Source organism: Vespula vulgaris, chromosome 9 (genome assembly GCF_905475345.1).
Source record: "Vespula vulgaris chromosome 9, iyVesVulg1.1, whole genome shotgun sequence".
Classification (NCBI taxonomy): domain Eukaryota; kingdom Metazoa; phylum Arthropoda; class Insecta; order Hymenoptera; family Vespidae; genus Vespula; species Vespula vulgaris.
In genome coordinates this window covers 1,258,438-1,280,000 of record NC_066594.1, presented here as the reverse complement: position 1 = coordinate 1,280,000, position 21,563 = coordinate 1,258,438, and the positions used below count along the sequence as shown (strand labels likewise).

The 21,563-nt window shown below is 36.2% G+C and overlaps 2 protein-coding genes across 11 annotated transcripts in view; both read right to left on the bottom strand.

The window, feature by feature from the left end:
• Positions 1-176: 176 nt before the first annotated feature.
• The window catches only part of LOC127066335 (zinc finger protein 853-like), a 97,151-nt gene continuing 75,764 nt past the window's right edge, over positions 177-21,563 (bottom strand). For all 10 annotated transcript variants that reach the window (XM_050999920.1, XM_050999911.1, XM_050999918.1 and 7 more), the window contains one exon: positions 177-21,505. In XM_050999920.1, coding sequence (XP_050855877.1) covers positions 21,384-21,505 — 122 coding nt within the window. In that variant the 3' untranslated portion in view covers positions 177-21,383. The remainder of the gene's footprint in view (positions 21,506-21,563) is intronic.
• On the bottom strand, positions 13,132-21,311 carry LOC127066192 (uncharacterized protein DDB_G0285291-like). The gene is made up of 2 exons (XM_050999617.1): positions 21,121-21,311; positions 13,132-13,405 (listed from the first exon to the last, which is right to left on the bottom strand). The coding sequence occupies exons 1-2, from the start codon at positions 21,309-21,311 to the stop codon at positions 13,132-13,134; spliced, it is 465 nt and encodes a 154-aa protein (XP_050855574.1).

The following is a 21,563-nucleotide window of genomic DNA, read 5'->3' as shown; positions in this document are numbered from 1 at the left end:
ATATTGCTGGTAACGCGATTTTTGCGTTTGTTTATTTGTTTCCTTTTTTCTTTTTTTTTTTCGATGCCGTGTACGTACGTAGGCGTGCCACGCATGCACATACAACATACATATATGTATATTTCTATATATAGATATATATATAATAATATGGCTATTCTTTTTTACTTTCTTTCTCTCTCTCTCTCTCTCTCTCTCTTTCTTTCTTTCGTTTTAAACATTTGGTCATTGTAGAAAATGAAATGAAGAAATGAGTTGTCGTTTTGGATTTGTTACCATTTTTTCTTTTTCTTTCTTTCTTCTTTTTTTTTCTTTCTTTTATTTTGTTCGGAGAAAATCGTCATTCATATATCATAACAATAGTAAGAAAGGAAACAGATTTTGCTTTTTGTTTCTATTTTAAATATTTGCCTGTTATCGGCCTTACGTAATAATATATTTTCGTAATTTTGTCTGCAAATTTATGTTATTCGTGTGTTCAACCTGATTCGAGGTCGTGACCTCCTTTTTTAGAAATTTTATTTCTTTAATAACGACCTTTTTTGTTTACTGAAAGGGAGAGGGACTCTTTTTGTCGGTCGACACGCAATATGTAATCATCGATATTGAGGTATACTTTCTCTCTCTCTCTCTCTCTCTCGCTCTTTCACTCTCTCATTCACTCATTCTCTCTCTCTCTCTCTTTCTGTCTCTCTCACTCTCACGTCCTTTCTTACTTTCGTTCTGACTACATTTTCTCGATCTTGCTTTCGATCCTTGTAAAGGTATTTTGAGTTTTGATAATTTCGGCAAAGTTTCGATCACTTTAGCTTTATCTATGCACAACGATCGTATGTAATAATGAATAATAATAAAGATAATTATGTTAATAAAAAATAATAATAATATTATCAATAATAATAATAATTCATAATAATAATGATGATGATGACGATGATCATAATTTTCCATAATAATAATCACGACTCGAATACGCTATCGATCACTCTCCGAATATAGGTACAATAATTTTTTATCTTCTTCACTTTACTCCTTCGGTTCTCAATTGCATTCCACATTAATGATCGCTTAGGTCGTCGTATATCTATACATATACATATACATATATATATTTATATATAATTTATAAAATGAAAATAGGTACAATTTTGGACGCTTTTCTTTATCGAAAAAACGCTCCGAATATTTAGCTTTTTTTTTTATATCCCCTTAGTAATACCCATCGGTTGCGATTTCTAGTTCATTTGGTAGTAAAATTTTGTTTATATTTTCTCACTCATTCTTGTTCGCTCGTTCACTCTCTCTTTTTCACGCATGTATGTACGCTCTTTTTTGTTTCTTTTTTTTTTTGTTTTTTACTCTCTTACACACATATTCCTCTTTCTCTATTCGTTTCAGTATCCTGCTTAAAACGTCCGCTTTTATTTTCTTTTCTTTTTTTTCGTTCCCTTTCGTCGGAATCATTTTCGTTCGATATACTTTAGCAGCTCGAAAATCAATCCGTTTTTCTTTTCAGAAGAAAATTTAGCAATCTCAAAAACGACGTTCAGCTTAAAACACACTCACAATTTTTCGCGATTAATTTCTAAAAACGTGCTTAAATTTAGGTTCGCCGGTGGCCCGCGCACGTCCGGCAAACGATGAACGATCTTATATGTTCGCGGAATTTCGGACGAGGAGAAGGGAGTCACTCTCACTATCTTACCGTATTTATTATTATTATTATTTATTATTATTATTATTTTTTTTTTCTTTTTCATTAAATAGTAATTTTCATCGTGGGATACCGTGTGTCGCAACGCCTCTCCTAAATAATATTTACACTTATCGTTAATTAATGATTTTAGGTTTTTTTATTTTTTTTTTTTTGCTACGGCGCAGCCTCCACCTCGTCCTTTATTATTCGTCGTTGACACCGTTGAGAAAGCTGGCTACTCCGCAAAAGCGTCAAAAGCGGATGCCGCGAAAGATCGTTCAGCCGGAAGACGCGAGAGATCGGCCGACTATCTTCATCTTCTTTTTTCTTTTCTTTTTTTTCCCCCTTTGTCTTTATGGTTCGGCTTTCTTCTTACCTCCGCGCAATTATCGACAGATAAATCGACCTCTTAATTTCGTGGGAAGGATCTTCTTTGTTATGCGTGTCGCACTGAGTTGCCACCCTATCTAGTTTATAATATATCCCTACCCTAAGTTTTCTCTATAATTATTATGTATCTATAACAAAACGCGCAGCTTCCAACGTATGCCTCTTTATTTAGTTTTTATTCCCCTTATTCTTATTTTTCTTAATATGGAAAAAATAAATCTTTTTTGTCTGCATTATTTTGTTTTCGGGAGGTCCTTCTCGCGAAGACAATGAAGTCGATTTTCTGTACGATCTGATTCGCTCGTTTTCACTCTCCTTTCTTTTACCTCAATCCTATATCTAACAAGAGATTTTACAAAACGATGCTTTTTCGTCGAAACGTCGATGCGCAGTGTTCAATAGTTCAATAGACGTATAGATTTCCTATCATTTTTTTTGATCGGCTTTCTTACATCTAATAATATTGGTAATAATAATAATAATAATGATGATGATGATAATAATAATAATAATAATAATAATAATAATGATGATGATGATGATGATAATAATAACGATAATATTAATAATAATAATAATAATAATAATAATAGTAATACAATTTATCGAAAATGATATTTTTAGTATTATTAATTTGATATGTTCGCGTATCAATCGAAGGATCTGCATTCGAGATATCTCTCCGTACGTTAATTCGTCGAAATCTAATTCTTTTTTTCTTTTTGTTTTTCTACTTTTCTTTTTAAATCTTTCGAATCCAAATGAACGTAATTTTCTTCTTTTTTTAACGACAATATAGATCGATATCTCGAAAATAGCGCTCCTCGACTCTTCGAAAGACCATTTTTTTTATTGTGCTGTCGTAACTTAAATTTTAAACGTTCGTTCATCATACAAAAGGAACGTTTTCGATACGATAAATATATCGTAATAATCCGATAGTCTGAAGCGTAATTTTCGATATATTATTACGTCAAATTTTATCGAACACTGCTCACGAGTAAGAGTTTTGAATCGCACAATGAATTTCGAATTTTGTCTCGCTCTCTTATTACGTATCATCACTCTTTCTCTATCGTTCATAAAAATGCGGAGGTGCTTCTCCTTGTTTCGAAAAGTAATAGTTTTAACGGAAAAAAAAAAAAATAAAAAAAGAATTAGTTTCTAGAGATGTGAATTCTTTCATGCAAAAAGACTATTAATCGCGAGTGTTTTATTTTCCCATTTCTTTTTTTCTTTTTTTCTTTTTCTCGTTTTCTTAATGATTTGCCTTTGATCACTCTCACTCTTTCTCTTTCGCTCGCTCAAAATTTATCGCGTCACGATTATCGAAAAATTCTCGTCACTTTCTGAAATATTACAGACATATACGTGTATATATATATATTTATATATATTTCGTAATCATTATTAGAAAATTCTACACAATGCGGAACTCATTCGTAACCGAAAGAGATTGGTGAGTTAACGCCCGATACTTTTTTAAACCTTTTTTCTCTCTCTTTCTCTCTTTCATTTTTTCTATTTTTCATTCACTCTCTCTCTCTCTCTCTCTTACTCTTTCACTCTCGCATACAAATGAATCAAATATCCTTTCACAAACATACTCTCTCTCTCTCTCTCTCACTCTCTCTCTCTCTCTCTCTCTCGTGTACTCATTTATTATTCTTAATGATTGTTTCCTAGGTACTTTTTTCCTTTCGTACATACTTTTTTTTTTTTAATTCTTTTTTTTGCGCGTCGATTATTCCCAAAGTTAGTTAGAAATTGTGTACAAGCTGCTCGCTACGTACATGGCGCTTGGAGGATCCTACGTATAGTCTTTTCTATTTCTTTTTCTCTCTTATTTGTCGTCGCGGTCATTCAGAAAAAGGAAAGAAATTTCTCGCCGGACGTAGTTGTCACGAGGGACAAATAGAAACCTTTTGACCCTCGGCTCATCATAGCCCTTCTGGATATTAACCTTCCTCTGTTCATTATCACTAATCGCACGCCCCTTTTATCGTCTCGATGAGTCGACATTGTTAGCCAGTGCTGTAAAAAACATATTGAAATTTGTCCAAGCAGGAAGGTTCTTTTTTTGGTCGTTATCCGAAAATGGCCTCTTCTCGATGAAAAGAAAGCTTGCTTCTCTTTGTTTATCTTTCTTTCTCTCTCTCTCTCTCTCTCTCTCTCTCTCTCTCTCTCTCTCTATCTCTCTCTCTCTCTCTATCTTACTCTCTCTATTTTTTCGTTCTGTCGCCAGTAGATATAGTTTTGGTATCTTCTATATAGTAACTCCTATCATTCTCTCTTTCATCTATTTTCCATCTTCTCCTTTTTTCTTTTTCTTTTATTTTTTAGTACGCCGAGAGGGTATCGTTTTTGAGAAAAAAACTGCACTCATTGGCGCGTCTCTTGGTCGACGTGGTTGTTTGTGCGACATTACGAGACGAGGGGCAATAGAAACAGTCACCTCGCTCGCCGATCGACAATAGGGTCGCATTTTGAAAAAGTCGATAGCGATAACTAATAATAGTTGTGTGTAATAGTAGCAAATAGAGTCAATGAATAATAACTAAGAATGATAACTGATAACGAAGAACGAGAAATCGGGAATGCGAAGATATACATATGCGACTTTGTTGTCATGCGTTCTTTCATTTAGAGATGGACGAATTAATACGAGATGATCGATCGTATTTCAGTCCATTGAAATTATTCTTTACAATTTAGGATTATTGATAATCTTCGATCGAATTAGCAAATCAAACGCTGCTCTCGAATTCCCGATATCTCGCAGCCAAGATAATATGGGGTAACGATTATGCCTTTTCTTTCTTCTTTTTTTTTTCTTTTTTTCTTTTTCTTTTTCTTTTTCTTAAATGCACATGTTCTAAAAAATTCCGTACGACAATCGTTAGCGTATTTTAAAGATTTCGTACAGTTCGTACGTTGGGCTATCGATTACGAAATTTGTTTTAATGAGCCACTTTAAAAAGAAATAAATCGAAAACAAGGCCGATAATAACCGAACGAATTCAAATTGAAGAATTAAATTTTAATCACATTTCATTTGCCTAAAAAAAAAAAGAAAAACACGTGTAACAGAAAGCTTGCAACATGGTTTCTTTCTTTCTCTTTTTTTTTTTTAAAGCGTGCTGAACAGATAACATAATTATATAATGATAATGATAATGATAATAATAATAATAATAGCAATAATAGTAGTAATAATAGTAATAGTAATCGTAATAATAATAATAATAATAATAATAATAATAATAATAATAATAATAATATAATAATATAATAATATAATAATATAATAATAATAATAATAATTAATAATTAATAATAATAATAGTCAATAATTAATAATTAATAATAATAATCATAATGATAATAATAATAATAATAATAATAATAATAAAAAATAATAAAAATAATAATAATAATAATAATAATAGTTTGTCTAATGATGGTAATGATAATAATGACAATGACAGTGGCAATAATAAAAATAATTATAACGTTAGCGTTACTTAACAAAAGCTGTAGCAGTAAGTGTAATATTACTAAGTAGTAGTGATGGTAGTGTCGACACTACGAGTTGTTACAGACGCGATAGTTACGCCACCCGTGCAACATGTGTTCGTTAAGGCATTAGAAATTTGTTATAAAATATGTATGCACATATATATATATATATATGCACACATATGTATAAACATACATAGACGAAAAAAACAGAATAAAAAGAAGGAATTTTTTGCATCTAACGAATTATTTTATAACACATATACGTCCCAAGAGATAAGAAACTCTAATTAAACTTTCTTATTCAATGAATCGATTAAATTTATGCTGACGCGTCTCTCTCTTTCTCTCATTCTACTAAAGAATAGTAACTAAAGAACCGTAGTTTTGTATACGTGTAAGTTAAATCGATTTACTTATAACTATGCGGGAGAGTTCAGACGATAGAAATCAGACCGCGTTTCTAATTTAATTAATCATTTAATAAACAATAAATCGATTGAAGTTAAGAATAACAGGGCAGTAGTGCTAATTAATTAATCAATTAATTAATTTATTATTAAAAAATATCTCTAGCTTGCTTCATCGTTTTTTTAAACCAATTCTGACTAGCAAACATAACTTGACGAGATCGTTCACGTAATACCGCGCTCCTCGTTCGACTTTTCGACGGTCCATATTTGATTTTATTCTTTTCTTTTTCAACGACATCTATTATTTTAATTAATTACTTTCCTTCAGACATAATCGATAGAACATAATAGGAACTTAACGTTTGGGACCGAAATTGAAACTATCAAGTGAAGTTTAACGCGGTGGCAGGTGAACGAAAACGTTCGAAAAGTAATCGAAGAGTACGCGAGGATGGGGATGTAAAAGACAAACTATATTGTTTAATTAAAATTCTCATTTAAAATGGTTTTTTCCTTTTCTTTTTTTTTTTCTTTTTCTATATCTATTTTCTTTTCTTTTTCAAATGTAAAGCAAAGACTCATTATTCAGAAAGTAAGTGACGATTGACCGGGAAAGAAAAAATTAAAAAAAAAAGAAAAAAAAGTTAGGCAGGTTACTCTTCGACTACCAACGAATAAAATTAAAGTTGGTATACGTAAACGAGGGTAAGGAGGAACGTATCAGACATTTTCGATTTGTCTCTTTCGTCATCGACTAAAAGACAAGGAAAGAGACTTATGAGAGTAGGTAAACGACGTAAGGAAAAGAAGGAAAACGCAAATAAAAGAGGTTTCTCTTCGTATCTGCCATTTTTCGATTGAAACAAAATTTTTTTTTGTCTTCGAGAAGGTACTTAGTTAATTCGAGAAAAATCTAAATGTTCTATTCTTTTTCCTTTCTTTTTTTTTTCCTTTTTATTCATTTATTTATTATTACTATCTTTTTTCTTTTGTTTTTTTTCAAATTAAAAAAAAAAAGAAGAAGAAGAAACTACGAGGATTATTCTTGTTTTAAACGTTTCGTCGAAACTTCGAACAACGAGAATGAGAATTCGAAGGATCCTGAGAATTTAGACGGAATAAAGCTAATTGCGAACTGGCGTAATTACGAGTAAGCTCGTTCTCGCGTTCGTATATGTGATTTTTTGCCTCTTTTAATGTCGTTTTCTTTTTATGTCGCGGAAAAGAAAAAAAAAAGAATGAAAAAAAGAAAAATCAAATAAGCGACGAGATAAAATAGTGACGCCGCGATATTTAATATTTGCAACGAAAAATCTAAGACGAGGAACGCGTCTTCTTCTTTTCTTCGCGTTCTTCACCTACGTGAGACCAAACGCGGGCTTTACATTACATAAATATTCGCCTAAATATAATATATGTATAATAATATTTAACAAGCATTACCATGTGTGTACGTATATAAAGTGTACGTGTAGGTATGTCTGTAGGTAAAGTATTAAATATAAAAGAAAAGATACAAAAAACAAAAAAAAAAAATTAAAGGAAAAGAAAACGGAAAGAACAAACGTAAAAAAAAGAAAAAAGAAGAAGAGGTGACAAAAAGAAAGAAGCGTTTTTCCAAAAAAAAAAAAAAAAAATAAAAATAAAAAATAAATAAATATAAAAAGAATGTGGCCTTTTTGCTTCCTTCGCCATCGCATCTCATCGGTATTTGTTTCTTAAGCGTTACGCATATAAGGCTATAACATAAAAAATAATTCATATATTATGGCTTCGACGAATCGGGAAATTTTTTTACCTAGCCCTTGCACTCTTTTTTTTCTCTATCTCATTCTTTCTTTCTTTCTTTTTTTTTTATAGATATACATACATACATATATATATATATATATATATATATATATATATATATAGATTTATATATATATATTCTCTATAAAATACGCTTCCAATTGCCCCCAGCAATGTTTATAATAATTATTAATACAACTAATAAATCGTAATGATATTAATGATAATGATAATAGTAGTAATAGCAATAATTGTAAGGATTAACCGCGGTATCGAATGGCTTGGTTCGCAAGACCGAGGCCTGATTTCTTTCTAAATTATGATTCAGATAAGAAGAGGCCTCTGTTTCGTGGACCTTGCCTTAAGCGAATGGGGGTAGGTCGGGGGTTATTTAACGGTTGCGGTTCGGTAGAAAAAGAAAAACTGAAAAACGCGACGGAACAACGATCGAAGCTTCTCGAAAGATTCATTCGCACCGTACATCCATTTTTTTGCAAATTTTTATTCTTTTTTGTATTTTCTTTCGGAAAGAGTGTCGTACTTTTTTTCTCTTTTCTTTCTTTCTTCCTTCCTTTCTTTCTTTCTTACTTACTTTCCTTCTTTCTTTCTTTCTTTCTTTCTTTCTTTCTTTCCTTCTTTCTTTTTTTTTTCTTTTTTCTTCCTCATACAATGGAGATCGACCGTGTCATGGCCGACGTGTGATGTACAACGAAAAGAGGCTATGTTTTGTCAACAACGCGCGGATATATTCTTTCGGGTACGGTCCCGCTAGGCCGCGTATTTTGGAAATCGGCCGATTTTTCATCCCTTCTACTCTTCTCCCCCTTCTCTTCCTACCCTTTAATTTCTGCTTTTGTTTTCCTTTCTTACGATCATCTAAGAGCTTCTCCCGTGCTTTACTTTGACCGATTTTTTTCTCCTTCCTTTTTTTCCATTTCCTTTTGTTTAGTTTTATAACATATGCTAAAATAAGTACCGATTTTCTCCGCAACGAGCTCCACTCGCTTCGGCTTTGTACCTTTTTTGACTAGAATCGAATTTCGAACGGGAGGCTTTCTGACTCTCTCTCTCTCTCTCTCTTTCTTTCTCTCTCTCTCTTTTTCTTGAATGATTTACGGCGAGCCAGCGGGACCGGAAGTGCGTCGGTGTGTTTGCCCAAAAGGGGACTTCGACCAAACTCAATCGATACCATTAAAGTGGCGTGGGTCCGTTTACCTTGCCAAATCAATCGAAATTTAGAACGATCCGGTCTGAAGATCGTTGTGATTCGTGAAAGGCAGGACAAAGGAACCGCCAACGAAATAAACGATAATATGCGCTGTATTACACGGTAACTAACTGTACATAAAAGTTTTCAAAATGTTTAACTCAACGTTCGCATCTTATCGATCGTCGTGGCTTAGGCAAGCCTCCTCTCTTCCAATTTATACAAAATATTCGTTCAGTTCTTTGTTTCTTCTTTTTTTCTTTTTTTGTCACAATTATTGCCAATGGTTATCGCGAATTTTTTAGATCTTTGAATTCGAAAAGACGAAAGAAATGTATTTTAATTCGAACTGACTGGAAAGAGATCATTTTTGATTCGTCAAATATTTTCGAAATTTGGAATAGTTGATAATGATAAAAACAGAAAAAAGAATACGATAAAAAGTATTCGATCAAAAATCGTTTTGTTGTTGGACGAGGAGACGTGCCCAAAAGGGCGATCACGTAATCGAGACATCGCGAACGAACTTGAAACAACGCGTACGTGTGAAACTGAGGAGGATTGGTGTGTCGAGGGTATGTCATCCTTTCGAGGAATATGAGCGGATGATTTTCAGGTGGCCAGTGGGGGATGGGTGGTGGGGGTTTTATTTTGTGTTGAAAGCAACGCCGTAAGTGAAATAACTCAAGGCTGCACTGGAAAGATCAATTGAAATAACGACAGGATAGAACCTGAACGCACGTCGCACACTTTTTTCCGATCGTTTATGCTCTCGACGAGAGGGAAACACGTAGACTACATACGCGAGAGTGAAGTGGCTTGTGCGTTCAGGCACCCTCTTATCCGGGTCCGAGTCCCAAAGTCCTCTACTTTCCTATCCGTAGTGAGTGCCTACGCGATTTATTTAATAAGTAATGAGCGATACTGTGCGATCGCTTGATCCTTACATACTCTTGAGTACGGATGTTTTTATGTTTCTTGTGTTATTATCTCCCCCTTTGTATCATCGCGTATTCGTGTTTATGTTGTGTGTTACACATTGGATACGTAAATATATCTTTTACGTAACTAAACGTGTATGTATGGATGTGTGTGTGTGTGTTTATATCTTGTGTGTGTGTTTATATATTGTGTGTATGTATGTATGTATGTATGTATGCAAGTGTATACGTATGCATTCTGCTTAACTGTTAATTAAGTCGACTTGACAAATGGTTACGGTACTGTTATTAATTAATCATATTGATTGGTTAAATATGGCTCCACCGTGCAATCGTCTTTAAACTCGCTTTCTCTCTCTCTCTCTCTATCTATCTCTCTCTCTCTCTCTGTCTCTCTCTCTCTCTCTCTCTCTATTTCTCTTTCCTAAACTATCTTCTTTATAAAGTTGTTTCTTTTCTTGTTCTATATCCATCTTACTTCTTTCCCTTCCTTTCCTCTATTGGAGTATACAATGTACACGTTGGCTAAACTACTGACACTTAGTACACTTATTATCATATTTATCTGTTAAATGCTGATTGTATCTCTGATCTCGCGGACGGTGGATGGCGTCGAAACGACGGATTCGGTAGGACGGGTATATGGGAGGGTATTTCGAAGTATTTTCCTTTCGATCAAAAATTTTCGATCCATCCGTCATTTTGTCAATTTACTGAATCGAATCGAGCTGCTTAGCGAAATTTTTTGGATTAGTAATGACGATGGAGGGTAAGAGGTGAAATTGGCGGGAAGGGAACTGCACGCGAAATGAATCCGGTGTTTCCGGTCGTTCCACTGCACGGTGGTGTACGACGATACTGTAGACACTGAAAAAGACCACGTGCTTCCTGTATACTTACTTAGTTAATTGTTTACTGCGGTACACTGTAATTACTGTTCTACCATAACACTACTAATTGTGAGTTATACTTGAAAACGTTCGTTTAATGTAACGGAAAACCCTGACGAAGGCACCCACTCAACGGACGGTTATGTGTCATCATCGATTTCATTTTAGGCCTTATTTATGTTTCATTCGTTTGTTTTTTCTACGTATGTATTTTTTGTTCTTTTAATACTCTTTCGTTTTTTACGTTCATCGTATAATTGATTGATTGTCCCTAATCGTATTGTTTTGCGATCGGACTCGGTCTTTCACCTCGGATACGAATAGAGAGGGTTCACTAAGGGATACAAGGGAGAAAAAACACATTCTCATTAACGAAAACTTGGAGAATATTTTGAAAAAGAGTATCGCCCGTCACGAAGGCACCGCGTTCGCTAGAATCACGAGACCTTCAGTGACGGACCCACGCGATGGCTCCGAATGCTCGTCATCGTCGAGAATCGCAGTTGTTGTTGGTCGTCCGAATGAAAAGGCAGTTGCCACTCCTTTGGATGTTATTTTTGCTAATATTTTTTCTCACGCGATATGATACGATTCTTATCCGTCCTGAGTAGTGAGCGAAATTTTTGTTCTTTTTTCTCTTTCTCCTTCTCCTCCTTCTGTTTTTCTTTTTACGCGAAATATATTATTTTCTTTTGGTACATATCAGTATACCTCTGAATTTGATACGTTATCGCTCACCGATCGAGAAATATTATCCGAAAAGTTCGACTTTAAATTTTGTCACACGACATATTAATCATCAAATTGCATTCGAATTTATTAGATCGTCGTTTTAGGTTCTAGTTAAAGTTAGATAAAATCGAAATTATGGACGGACTTGCTCGGTCGTCGACGATATCGAGATTGGAGTCACCGCCTCATAACGACTATGGCTCTTCATTTATATAGTGGACATTGAAACAACTTATTCCGGTTTTTAATCACGGAGGCTCGGTCAAGGTCACCGCGTGAAGACGCGAATGCTGCCGAGGCGCTCGCACTGCAAGACTGTCGGTTTTATCATATGCTGCGCACTTACGATACACACTGCCACGAATATACACATACGTCATTCGCCCTTTTTTCGATTTGAAATCAGCGATCTCGATCGTACGCGATATTCGTCGTGAGATTATTTCATTAAAAAATTAAAACCCGATCGAAAACAAACCAACGGTTTTTGCTTGTAAAGCCGTACTCGAACAACGGCTCCTACAACGCCGCTGCCACTTCCTAGGTCGTCTTATTTAATAGCGCCTTTCTTCTCCTTCGACTTCTTATTCTTCTTATTCTTCTTCATCTTCATCTTCTCATCGTTTATTTTATTTTATTTTTTATTTTTTTATGAGATATGTATACATACATACATACATATACATACATATATATATATATATATATATATATATATATATATATATATCGTGGAACAGACAGTTCACTAGATTATGCCGAGATGCCGTAAGTCTTTCTCGTGACGATTATCTCTCATTCACATTCTTTTCTTTCTTCCTTTTCTTTCGTCCATTCGTATTTTTGTCCATTGGACTACTTTGCGGCACCTCATTGTCTGTCCATCGTCAGGATCGAAACTCTTCGCTATGGAGAGTTCGTTCGTATCATTGCCGGGTTTTCTTTCGTCAAGTCCGGGGGACTATGGAGATCGCACGGGATTCCGTGCAAGCTCATTCATCATCGGTTCTGCATCCAAACGTATGCCAAAGGCCGCGAATGTTTTCTTACTGATTCATTTATTTTTCTTTCTATTATTCAAATCATTAGCTTTTTGTGTTTTTTTTTGCTTTTTTTTATTTGATTTTCTTTTTTTTTTGTTTGTTTTTCTTTTGCTCGAGCCACCGTGAAGTTTTTTTCATCGGTGGTATGGATCCTTTCCACCTAGAAGGACGGTTCGATTCAAATATCCTCCAACAAATCCATTCCAGACGGATCGGTGCGATATTTCGAATTGTCGCATGAAAATATTGATATAGATGTAGATATTGGGCCGAATATGTTTGAATTGTTGTATTGCCACATTGTGCTATCTTGAAATTATATTTGCTTTTCTTTTTCTTCTTTTGCGTTTAAAACTCACACGAAAAATTTCCTTTTTTAGACAATTTACAAAATCAATTGGCTTTACATATCCGTAGCATGTGTATTTATTATGTGTACGAAGTGTAGATATAGTGTAAGAGTTTGTCGAGCGTGTAATAAGAATGTGTTTATGTGTACAGGGCTCTCCTTACCAATTGCTGTGCGTGTATTTGTGTCCGATGTATTCGGGTAATTGCTCGTGTTCCTCTGTTGCTGTAGTTGTAATCTGTGCCTGTTGTGAATTGTTCCTTGTCGAGAATACCAATTCTACCGCGGGCGTCCCCATTGATTGACGTGGGCGTCGCTCACCCCTTAAACGTCGTTTGCATTGGAGACGTTGCCGCGGATTTTTGCGTTTATTCGTTAGGTCGAGTCGTATTTGTAGTGTGTATGCGCTGGGAGTATGCACCAGCGCATCCGGGCTATGGCAAGTTTTAGATTATTTAAACATTTAGCAAATTTACATGAAAGAGATTAAGATTATGGTTAGGGTCGGTTTTGCAGGGTCTCGCCGCGTAGACTCGTCTCCGATAATTTACATATCTGTCTGTATCTGTCTGTCTCTCTCTCTCTCTCTCTTTCTCTCTCTCTTCCTTTCTCTTTCTCTCTGTTTCTTTATTTCTTGGCGTGATAATCGGGATCGTCTCCTTCTCGTTGAGCTAGACTAGAATTAAGTCCGGTCGGCTCGCACAGGGACCGTTTCAACCTTTCGGGTTCGTACGCTCTCCCATTCTCCGTTTCTCTCGCTTTTCGAAGATTCGCATTTTACCTACTGGCCCGAGTTTGATAGGTTCAACGGTGATCCCGTGAATGAGTAAACGAGAGAGAAGATCGTTGCCCTTTTTTACGGAAGAGGATGGGGGGGTTTAGAGAGAGCTCCTTATAAATGGGGCGAGTACTGCTTGCGAGCGCTGCGCCACCGACCCGCTTATTAGTTACGGGCATATGTAAATCAATATATTTGTAAATTATTTTTTTGTGCTTTTTTTTAGCGGCACGTCGTTCTCCCACCTCTTTTTGAAGGAAAAGGTGAGCGTCGTGACGTGCGCGCTTATTTTTATCATTTATCTGCGCTTATTCCTGCTTCGATTACAGAACATACACTACTAGAGCTATTGTAATGTTGTGTGCTTTTCATTGTGTTTATTTATTTATTTATTTATTTATTTTTTTTTTAGCTTTTCTTTCGCGTTATTATTATTAGCGTTTATTTATTTATTTATTTTTTATTATTTTTTTTTGCGTTACTTCTTATTATTTTCATTTAATTTAAAATTATGATACAACGTTCGCGGGGCACGGGCCGGCGCCTCGGGAATTCCTCCTTCTCGCGCGGAGATGTGTGTGATTGATATTTTATTATGCTTCTTTTTTTTCTTTCTCACTCGGTCTCTCTATTATTATTTTTTTTTGGATTTGGTAGAGGGGTATGGAATAGTGGTAGTGGACTTGGGAATTAGAGGGTGGATTGAGGGGGTAGGGGCTGTCAGATTCACGGTTGGAAAAGGTTAAGTGGTTAATGGGGAAAATTTCAATTGGCTGCCCCGTTCGAATGTGTGTGTGTGCGCTTTTTCTCTAACTTATATATTTTTTTTATCTTTCATCGTTACTTTTGCATTCGACATGAAAAAGCAACCCTCGGCGCACGGCAGGATGCACCGTTTTTCTTTTTTTTTTTTATTATTATTATTATCTTTTTTGTTGAAAAATTCTCGCCTGTCAATCGTTTCATGGGTCCACGGTGCGTGTGCTCGTGTCCATGAAGGATTTCGACGTGGGTGGTTAGAGTGGTATTGTGTTTTTTGTATTGTTGCTGTTGTTGTTCTATTTCTTTTGTGATGGTGATGGTGTTGATAAATGGTACTGCTTTTTTTGATTTTATCGTTCTTCATTCGTTTTCTAACCCTTTTTTTTCTTTTTGGTATCATTTCGAAAGCTTCACAATTTTTCTTTTCTCTTTTTCTCATTTTTCCTTTTTGCTTTGTTTTTTTTTGTTTCTTTTTTTCATTTTGTTTTTTGTTCTCCTGCACTCTTATCGCATTGTTGTGTGCACCCGTTTTATTTTCTTTCTTTTTCCTTCGTGGATTTTTCTTAGGGACCGTAAAAATTAAGATCTTTATTGTTCTCTTTTTGAAATGACTTTTGTAAGTGTTGGCATTTGTCGGTCGATGATTTTTCTTTTCTTTCTTTCTTTCTGTTTTTGTTTGATTATCATATATATCTTTTGTATGAAAGCGAAGTCATTGAAAAATTTCCGATCGGATCGTATTCTTTCTATCTTTCTCGGATCTTATTTCGGATCGTATTTTTTCTTTTTTTTTTCTTTTCCGTTTTGTTTTATCTAAACCTCAACTTTGTGCCCTCGAAGCTAAGTTCGTCCGCACTCTCGTTCATGCACATTCGTTTCAACCTTTCAACAATTTCGCAACCTTAAGTCATGTTCAAAGAACACAGCTTTACAGTTAAAATGACATCCACAAATCTTTCATGCCGATCAATCCAACGCTCTCTCTCTCTCTCTCTCTCTCTCTCTCTCTCTCTCTCTCTATCTTTCTTTCTTTGTTTCCCTATAATTAATGAGCCTTCGTTTATATTTTGATACGTGCACGACAAACGAGATTAAAAAATAATTCGCGATCTTCGCTTCGTCCCAAATATAAAACAGCGTTACGTTGTTTCTTTCGTCATTCTATCTAAACGGCCGGTCCGATTATCATTATAGATGGCGAGTAAAACCGAATGTTGGTCCCTAGCCCGAAGTCAGAGAAAAAAAAAATATATATATATATATAGAATTCTCATCGGTGCCGAGTTGTGCAAGAGTAATATGATAATGCCGAAAGTTGTTGTTCGAGTTGGTAATGTTGTTTTAGCATAGCTGTACAATCCATCGCAAGGCTATCTCTGTGTTGTGCGTGTTTGTGTGTATATGTGTGTATCTGTGTGTATGCGTATGTGTGTTACGTTTTAGTATAAGTGTAAGTATATGCATTGGCGCGTGTCGCGCTTGAGAGTATCGGTGTCGAGAAAAAAAAAGAATTTCCCGATCAGCGACGCTCGGCTCGCAGAGCATTCCTCCTAAGATTACCGCCATTTGTTCTAAGACGAGCGTAAGAGGATAATCCGAATAGGAACACTCGTCGACGTCCAGGCGTACACCGACGACGAACAGAAGCTCTGGTTCGATAAAAACGATTATCGTTGGTTGCATGAACGAGGTGTATGCACTCGTCCAGCTTTAGGTATTTACATAGAAACTAACCCTATTTCGCATTATGTACTTCCTTTAAGTTTATCAGTAAATTCTCAGTTTATGCTTGTGATATCAAGGTGTATTTACATACTACTTAATCCGAGGAAAAAACGCCCTGTAACGTAAAAATTCTTTATAATAAGAACGACCAATGATCGACCTGCGATCGCTCAGCGCGAGACTCGGGGAACGAAGTTTACTTTTTATTCTTTTCTTCCTCTTTTTTATCCTGTTAATTTTCTTTTTTAATTTTTTTTCTCCATTCTCGTGGGTACTCGTTTTTGGACTTCTTTATTTTCTTTTTCTTTTTTTTTTTTTTTTGTTCTCGTTATATGCCGCGCTTTGGTCCATCGAGTTAATTTTGGGGCACGTTTGGTCGAAAAAATTGTTTTCCATTATTTTATATCCTTTAACGAGACGCAAAATTATTTCTTGACCGTGGCGCGAGATCGTCGAAAGTTTCGATACCTCCGGAGTCTCGCGCGCGAGGCGGGTTCGATTGTAAAATGTAGCTTTGACGATGAATCCTTTAGCGATCTTTTCTTTTCTCGTCCCGGATGGTGGAAAAAGCCTGTTTACCCGGCGGCTTTTCTTGGCGCGTGTCTTTTACGTTCAACGAAGATGACGACGTTAGGCTATACTTTCGTAATTGGCGAACAAAGGGACTTGACGGGAACAAGTTCCTTGAAAAGGGAAAATGAGAGAGACACCAAAACCCGACGGTATTTCGTTCTAGATTTAGCACAAAATTAAAATCGATCGGTTTCCTTCTTTGGATGGGTTTTTTTTCCTGTCTCCTCTAACTTTTAATAATTTGTTTTTCTTTTTTGTTTTTTTTTCTTGTTTTTTTCTTTTACTTTTATCTTTCACTTTTTCATTCTCGTGTTAAACTCCACGGTGTTAAATTATAGAATATTAATGAATTTCTTTGAGAAATTTGTCGCTCCGAAATGGTTCTTCAGAAAAAAGTTTCCTTCTTCGTCAAGGAAACTCGTGAGGATATATATATATTTTTTCATTACGAAATCAAATCGTAGAAGAAACAACGAAAGCGGGAGATATCATTAGGTGGTAAGTTACGAGCCGGTAAAGAACGAAAAGTCTCGTCGAGAATCTCCGAATGGGGGCCAACAACAACAATAACAATAACAACAACAACGCGGTTCGACGTATGTCAAGGGGGAAGGAAAGAGATTATTATATTCGGCACGCTACCATTCGTTTCCGCACTCTACTAGTTCCGCGATTGTCAGTCAAAGAAACGAAGAAGTCGAACGTCTCCTGACAATGAGTCGAATCTTATCGCGCGTCTTTTGTACTTCCGATCCGTCTTAATTTTTAATCAACCCTCTATTCTTTTTTTTATTACTTTGTCCGAATAATCACCGTTACTGTCGGCATTGATTTCAAAAAAATTTTTTTCTTTCCTTTTGTTTCAAGAGAGGGCTTCGTTTTCCTTTTATATTTACTTTTTCGGTTTTATTATCGTTATTATTATCTCCCGCTTTCGATCATTGTTACATCCGCGAATGATTATAATCGTAAAATTCAGTTTCGTTATTTCATCGATTTGGCGCGTAAACCGTCAACATTTCCTTTCGTTTTGTATTTCGTTTTGTATGTCGAAAGAAACCCCATCAAAAGTATGGACGATCCACGATATATTATTTCTTATTCCGTTATTTTTCTTTTTCAAATGGCAAGATATTGGAAACTAGATCGAAAGATTTGTTAATCCGTGATGGTGAAGGTTTAGGTGAATTAACGTGAAAGGTTAAATGGGACTCTAAAGTATGAGTGCTCGCCTTTTGAAAAGGACGAAGGGGTTGACTCGATAGTTTTTTTTCCTATAGTTCGCTCCACGGTCAAACGTACGGACTTTCTACGATACACTTTCATCATCCTTTCGTCATCCTCATCTTCGTATTATTTTTTCCTCATCCATTTCTCTTCTTATTCGTCTTTATTTTATTCATTTTTCGTTTTTGTTCAATCTCCTTTCTTCCTAAGTATTGCGAGAACGTAACGGTATATTGCAAGTAAAAGTTCGAAACGACGCAAGTGCTTTACGCGTTCAGATATATTACCCGGAAATAAAAAAATATTTCGCTTATAACGATCACAGGACCTCAGATTACCTGAAGCACGTCATTCTAAAATCTCAAACGCTCCGCTTTTTTTTTTTTAATCTTCACGCACTCGTTCTCTTCCTTGATGCTCACGAAGCATTCTCATTTACTCGATTCTAACATTCGCACCGCGTGCGCATCCGTGCGTTTACGCGTCGTTTCCAATTTCGTCGCCACATTCATCGATCTCTTTCACTCGTTCTTTCTTTCGTTATTGCTTCTGTCTCTGTTTCTCTTTCACTCTTACATTCGTACTCATTCTCACGAACTCTCATTCGTTCTCTCTTTCTTTCTCTCTCTTTCTTTCTCTCTCTCTCTCTCTCTCTCAATCATTCTTCGTACTTACATTTTCTCGGCGAAGATTCTCGGAATCGCGTAAAATCACACAGACGCGCTCGCCTCACTCGCACGAAATTTCTCTTTCGCCTAACTATCCTAGTCTCATAGACCCTATATTCATTATTTATAATATTTATATATATAATATATATATAATATTTAGCATTTAGTTTTTTTTTTATTTATCTCTTCTGCATCATCATCTCGAGCGTGCTCGCTCACGAAAAACGTTCGTTCGCATTCACGCTCAAATTTTTTTTTTCATTTTAAAATGTGTGTTTTGCGTGCTTTATTCGGGTGACTTTCTACTCTTTCTCTCTCTCTCTTTCTCTCTTTCTTTCATACACTCTCTCTTTCTCGCTCTCTCGCTTTCTCTCTCTCTCTTTCTCTCCCTCTCTTTCTCTCTCTTCGCACCCGTGCACTATTCTTTTCTTTTTTTTTTTCTTTTTTGTTTCTCTTCGCTTCTTCCATCATACTCTTCATACTCTGTATGTATATATAATATATATAATATAACTGTTTGTAATAATTATATTTTGTTTGTCCGCTTACGAGCTAATAGTTTTCGTGCTATCACGAGCACAAGTTGCGCGCATTTTTTTTCTTCAAGAGTTTACACAGTACGTATGTGTGTATGTGTGTGTCTATATATATATATATAATGTGTGTGTGTGTGTATATTCATGTGTATCTTATCAGTAACTGTATTTTCAGTATGTGCTTAATGTGTACAGAGTGTGTCCTACCAAATGTCTATACGTGCGTGTGTGGTTACATGCGTGTGATGCGTTCCCCATTTGTCCACGCTATATTAGCGCGTGTATATATATATGTGTATGTGCCTGTGTGTGTGGTATGTGCGTCTCTGCGTGTGTGTTTATCACTAATGTTCTTTCACACTTGTTTGCATTGTTTTTCGGGAACGCGGCACGCTCGTTGAGAAACACGTTCGGCCCTCCTATTTTCTTTCTTCTCTTCACGGAGTTTCTTTGTGTGTATGCGTGTATATAATATGTGTCTTTCACGTAGCCGTAAGCGTGAATTACGATTACGAGGAGAAGGGCTTATACCCTCGTTCGAGAGAGTGCGACCGATCTTCTCATCGTTTTGTCGACGCACGTATACGTTTACGGCGGTTTCACTCCGACTCTATCTGTTTTCTTTCTATTTTTTCATCTGTGTTCTGTGTGTATCGCGTGTTATTCGTTTTCTTAAACGTTACGGGAGATTAAGATTAAGGGAACCTTGAGACTGGCTTGTATGTATACATACATACATAGATACATGTACATACATATGTATATAAATATAAATATATACATATATACACATATATACATATACATATATATATATATAATGACCGATGTTCGTGCAGACTTTATATATATATACATATATATATATATGTATACGTATATATAAATATATGAATATACATATAGCTCGGTTGTTGAACCGCGAATCGGACTGGAGGATCACTTGTGATCATGTGAATTCTCGTTGCCCGTCGTTATGGCTCTTGTACTAAAAAAAGTCATATAAGTACCGCGTCACACGTCCTCAAGGCGATACGAAACGCGACCGACTGACGAGGAGCGATCGCGTTAGTAAACACAACGAGGACGAGTCGGACGACTACGGTCTTCCATTCATTCATTATGGCACGTTTCGGGTGACGACACAAGCTTGTAACGGTGGCGACGCGTACCTGTGATCCCAGAGGATCTTAAAATAGAAGAGGATAGAGTAAGAGTATATATCTCCCATAGTTGCGGAAGAACAATCGGCATTCGCGATTTGAGAAAAGGGTCGGCGGAAGACGACCCGAGAACGTCCATTATTTACACGCGAAAACACCAATAACGTGGCACTCCCTGTTTTTCTTCCTTCTATCTTTCTCTCTGTCTCTCTTCTTTTCTGGTGTCGCGTACACGACGTTCTCGATCGAGATCAATACATTCTTTTTCTTTCTTTTTCTTTTTTTTTTGTTTTTCCCTTTAGGACCGAAATAGGAACAACGTGTACGACGCGAGGAACATCGTAAAAGTCGGAGGCAAGCGTCGCCACTGTTACGTCGAATCGACACCGTGCAACGGATTAGCCGTACCTACGTCTCTAATATCATCTCCGATGGATCATTTAAATCGAACGGAGTATCGAGTTTCAATACGGCTAAACAAGTTCGGCTCGTTGATCTCGCGAGAATCGCGAAAACTAACGGAGTCCGGGCGTGTTTTCTTTCTTTCTTTTTTTCCTTTTTTTTTTTAAGAAACAATCGTCCGGTCCGTCTACGAAGTCCCTTATTTCAAACTTCCGCGCGCTCTTTTCTTTCGTATATATTTTTTTCTTTTTCATACTGCTGAGACGTTGAGCGTATTCGTTGATGACCGCACTTGAACGCACCGCATTTTACGCGTTTTCGGCATTACCGAGCATGTCTTCTACTTTCCTCTTGACACCCCGATCCTCTTGATGATGTTGCTGCTGTTGTTGCTGATGCTGGTGATGGCCGATGCCGGACGAGCTCTGCTGCTGATGATTGTTTAAAGGTGTCAAGCGTTCCGATGCTTGTTGTTGATGTTGCTGCTGCTGCTGTTGGTTCATACGCTCGACTTGCTGCAGAGCCGTCTGCTCTTGCGTCCAAGGGGTCCACTCGTCTCAGTAGTAACTGAACTTTCATGGTTGCTGATTGTTCTGTTGATTGACCACCTGCTGGATGGTAAAACTCAGGGCGCGTGGGTCACCGTGAAGCCTCAGGGCTTGCTCTAATCGTTGCTCCTGTAGGCGTAGAGCTTCCCCTGTTGCAAACACATGCAAAGACGTTAATTATCTTTTAAGGGATATTGTTAGATTATA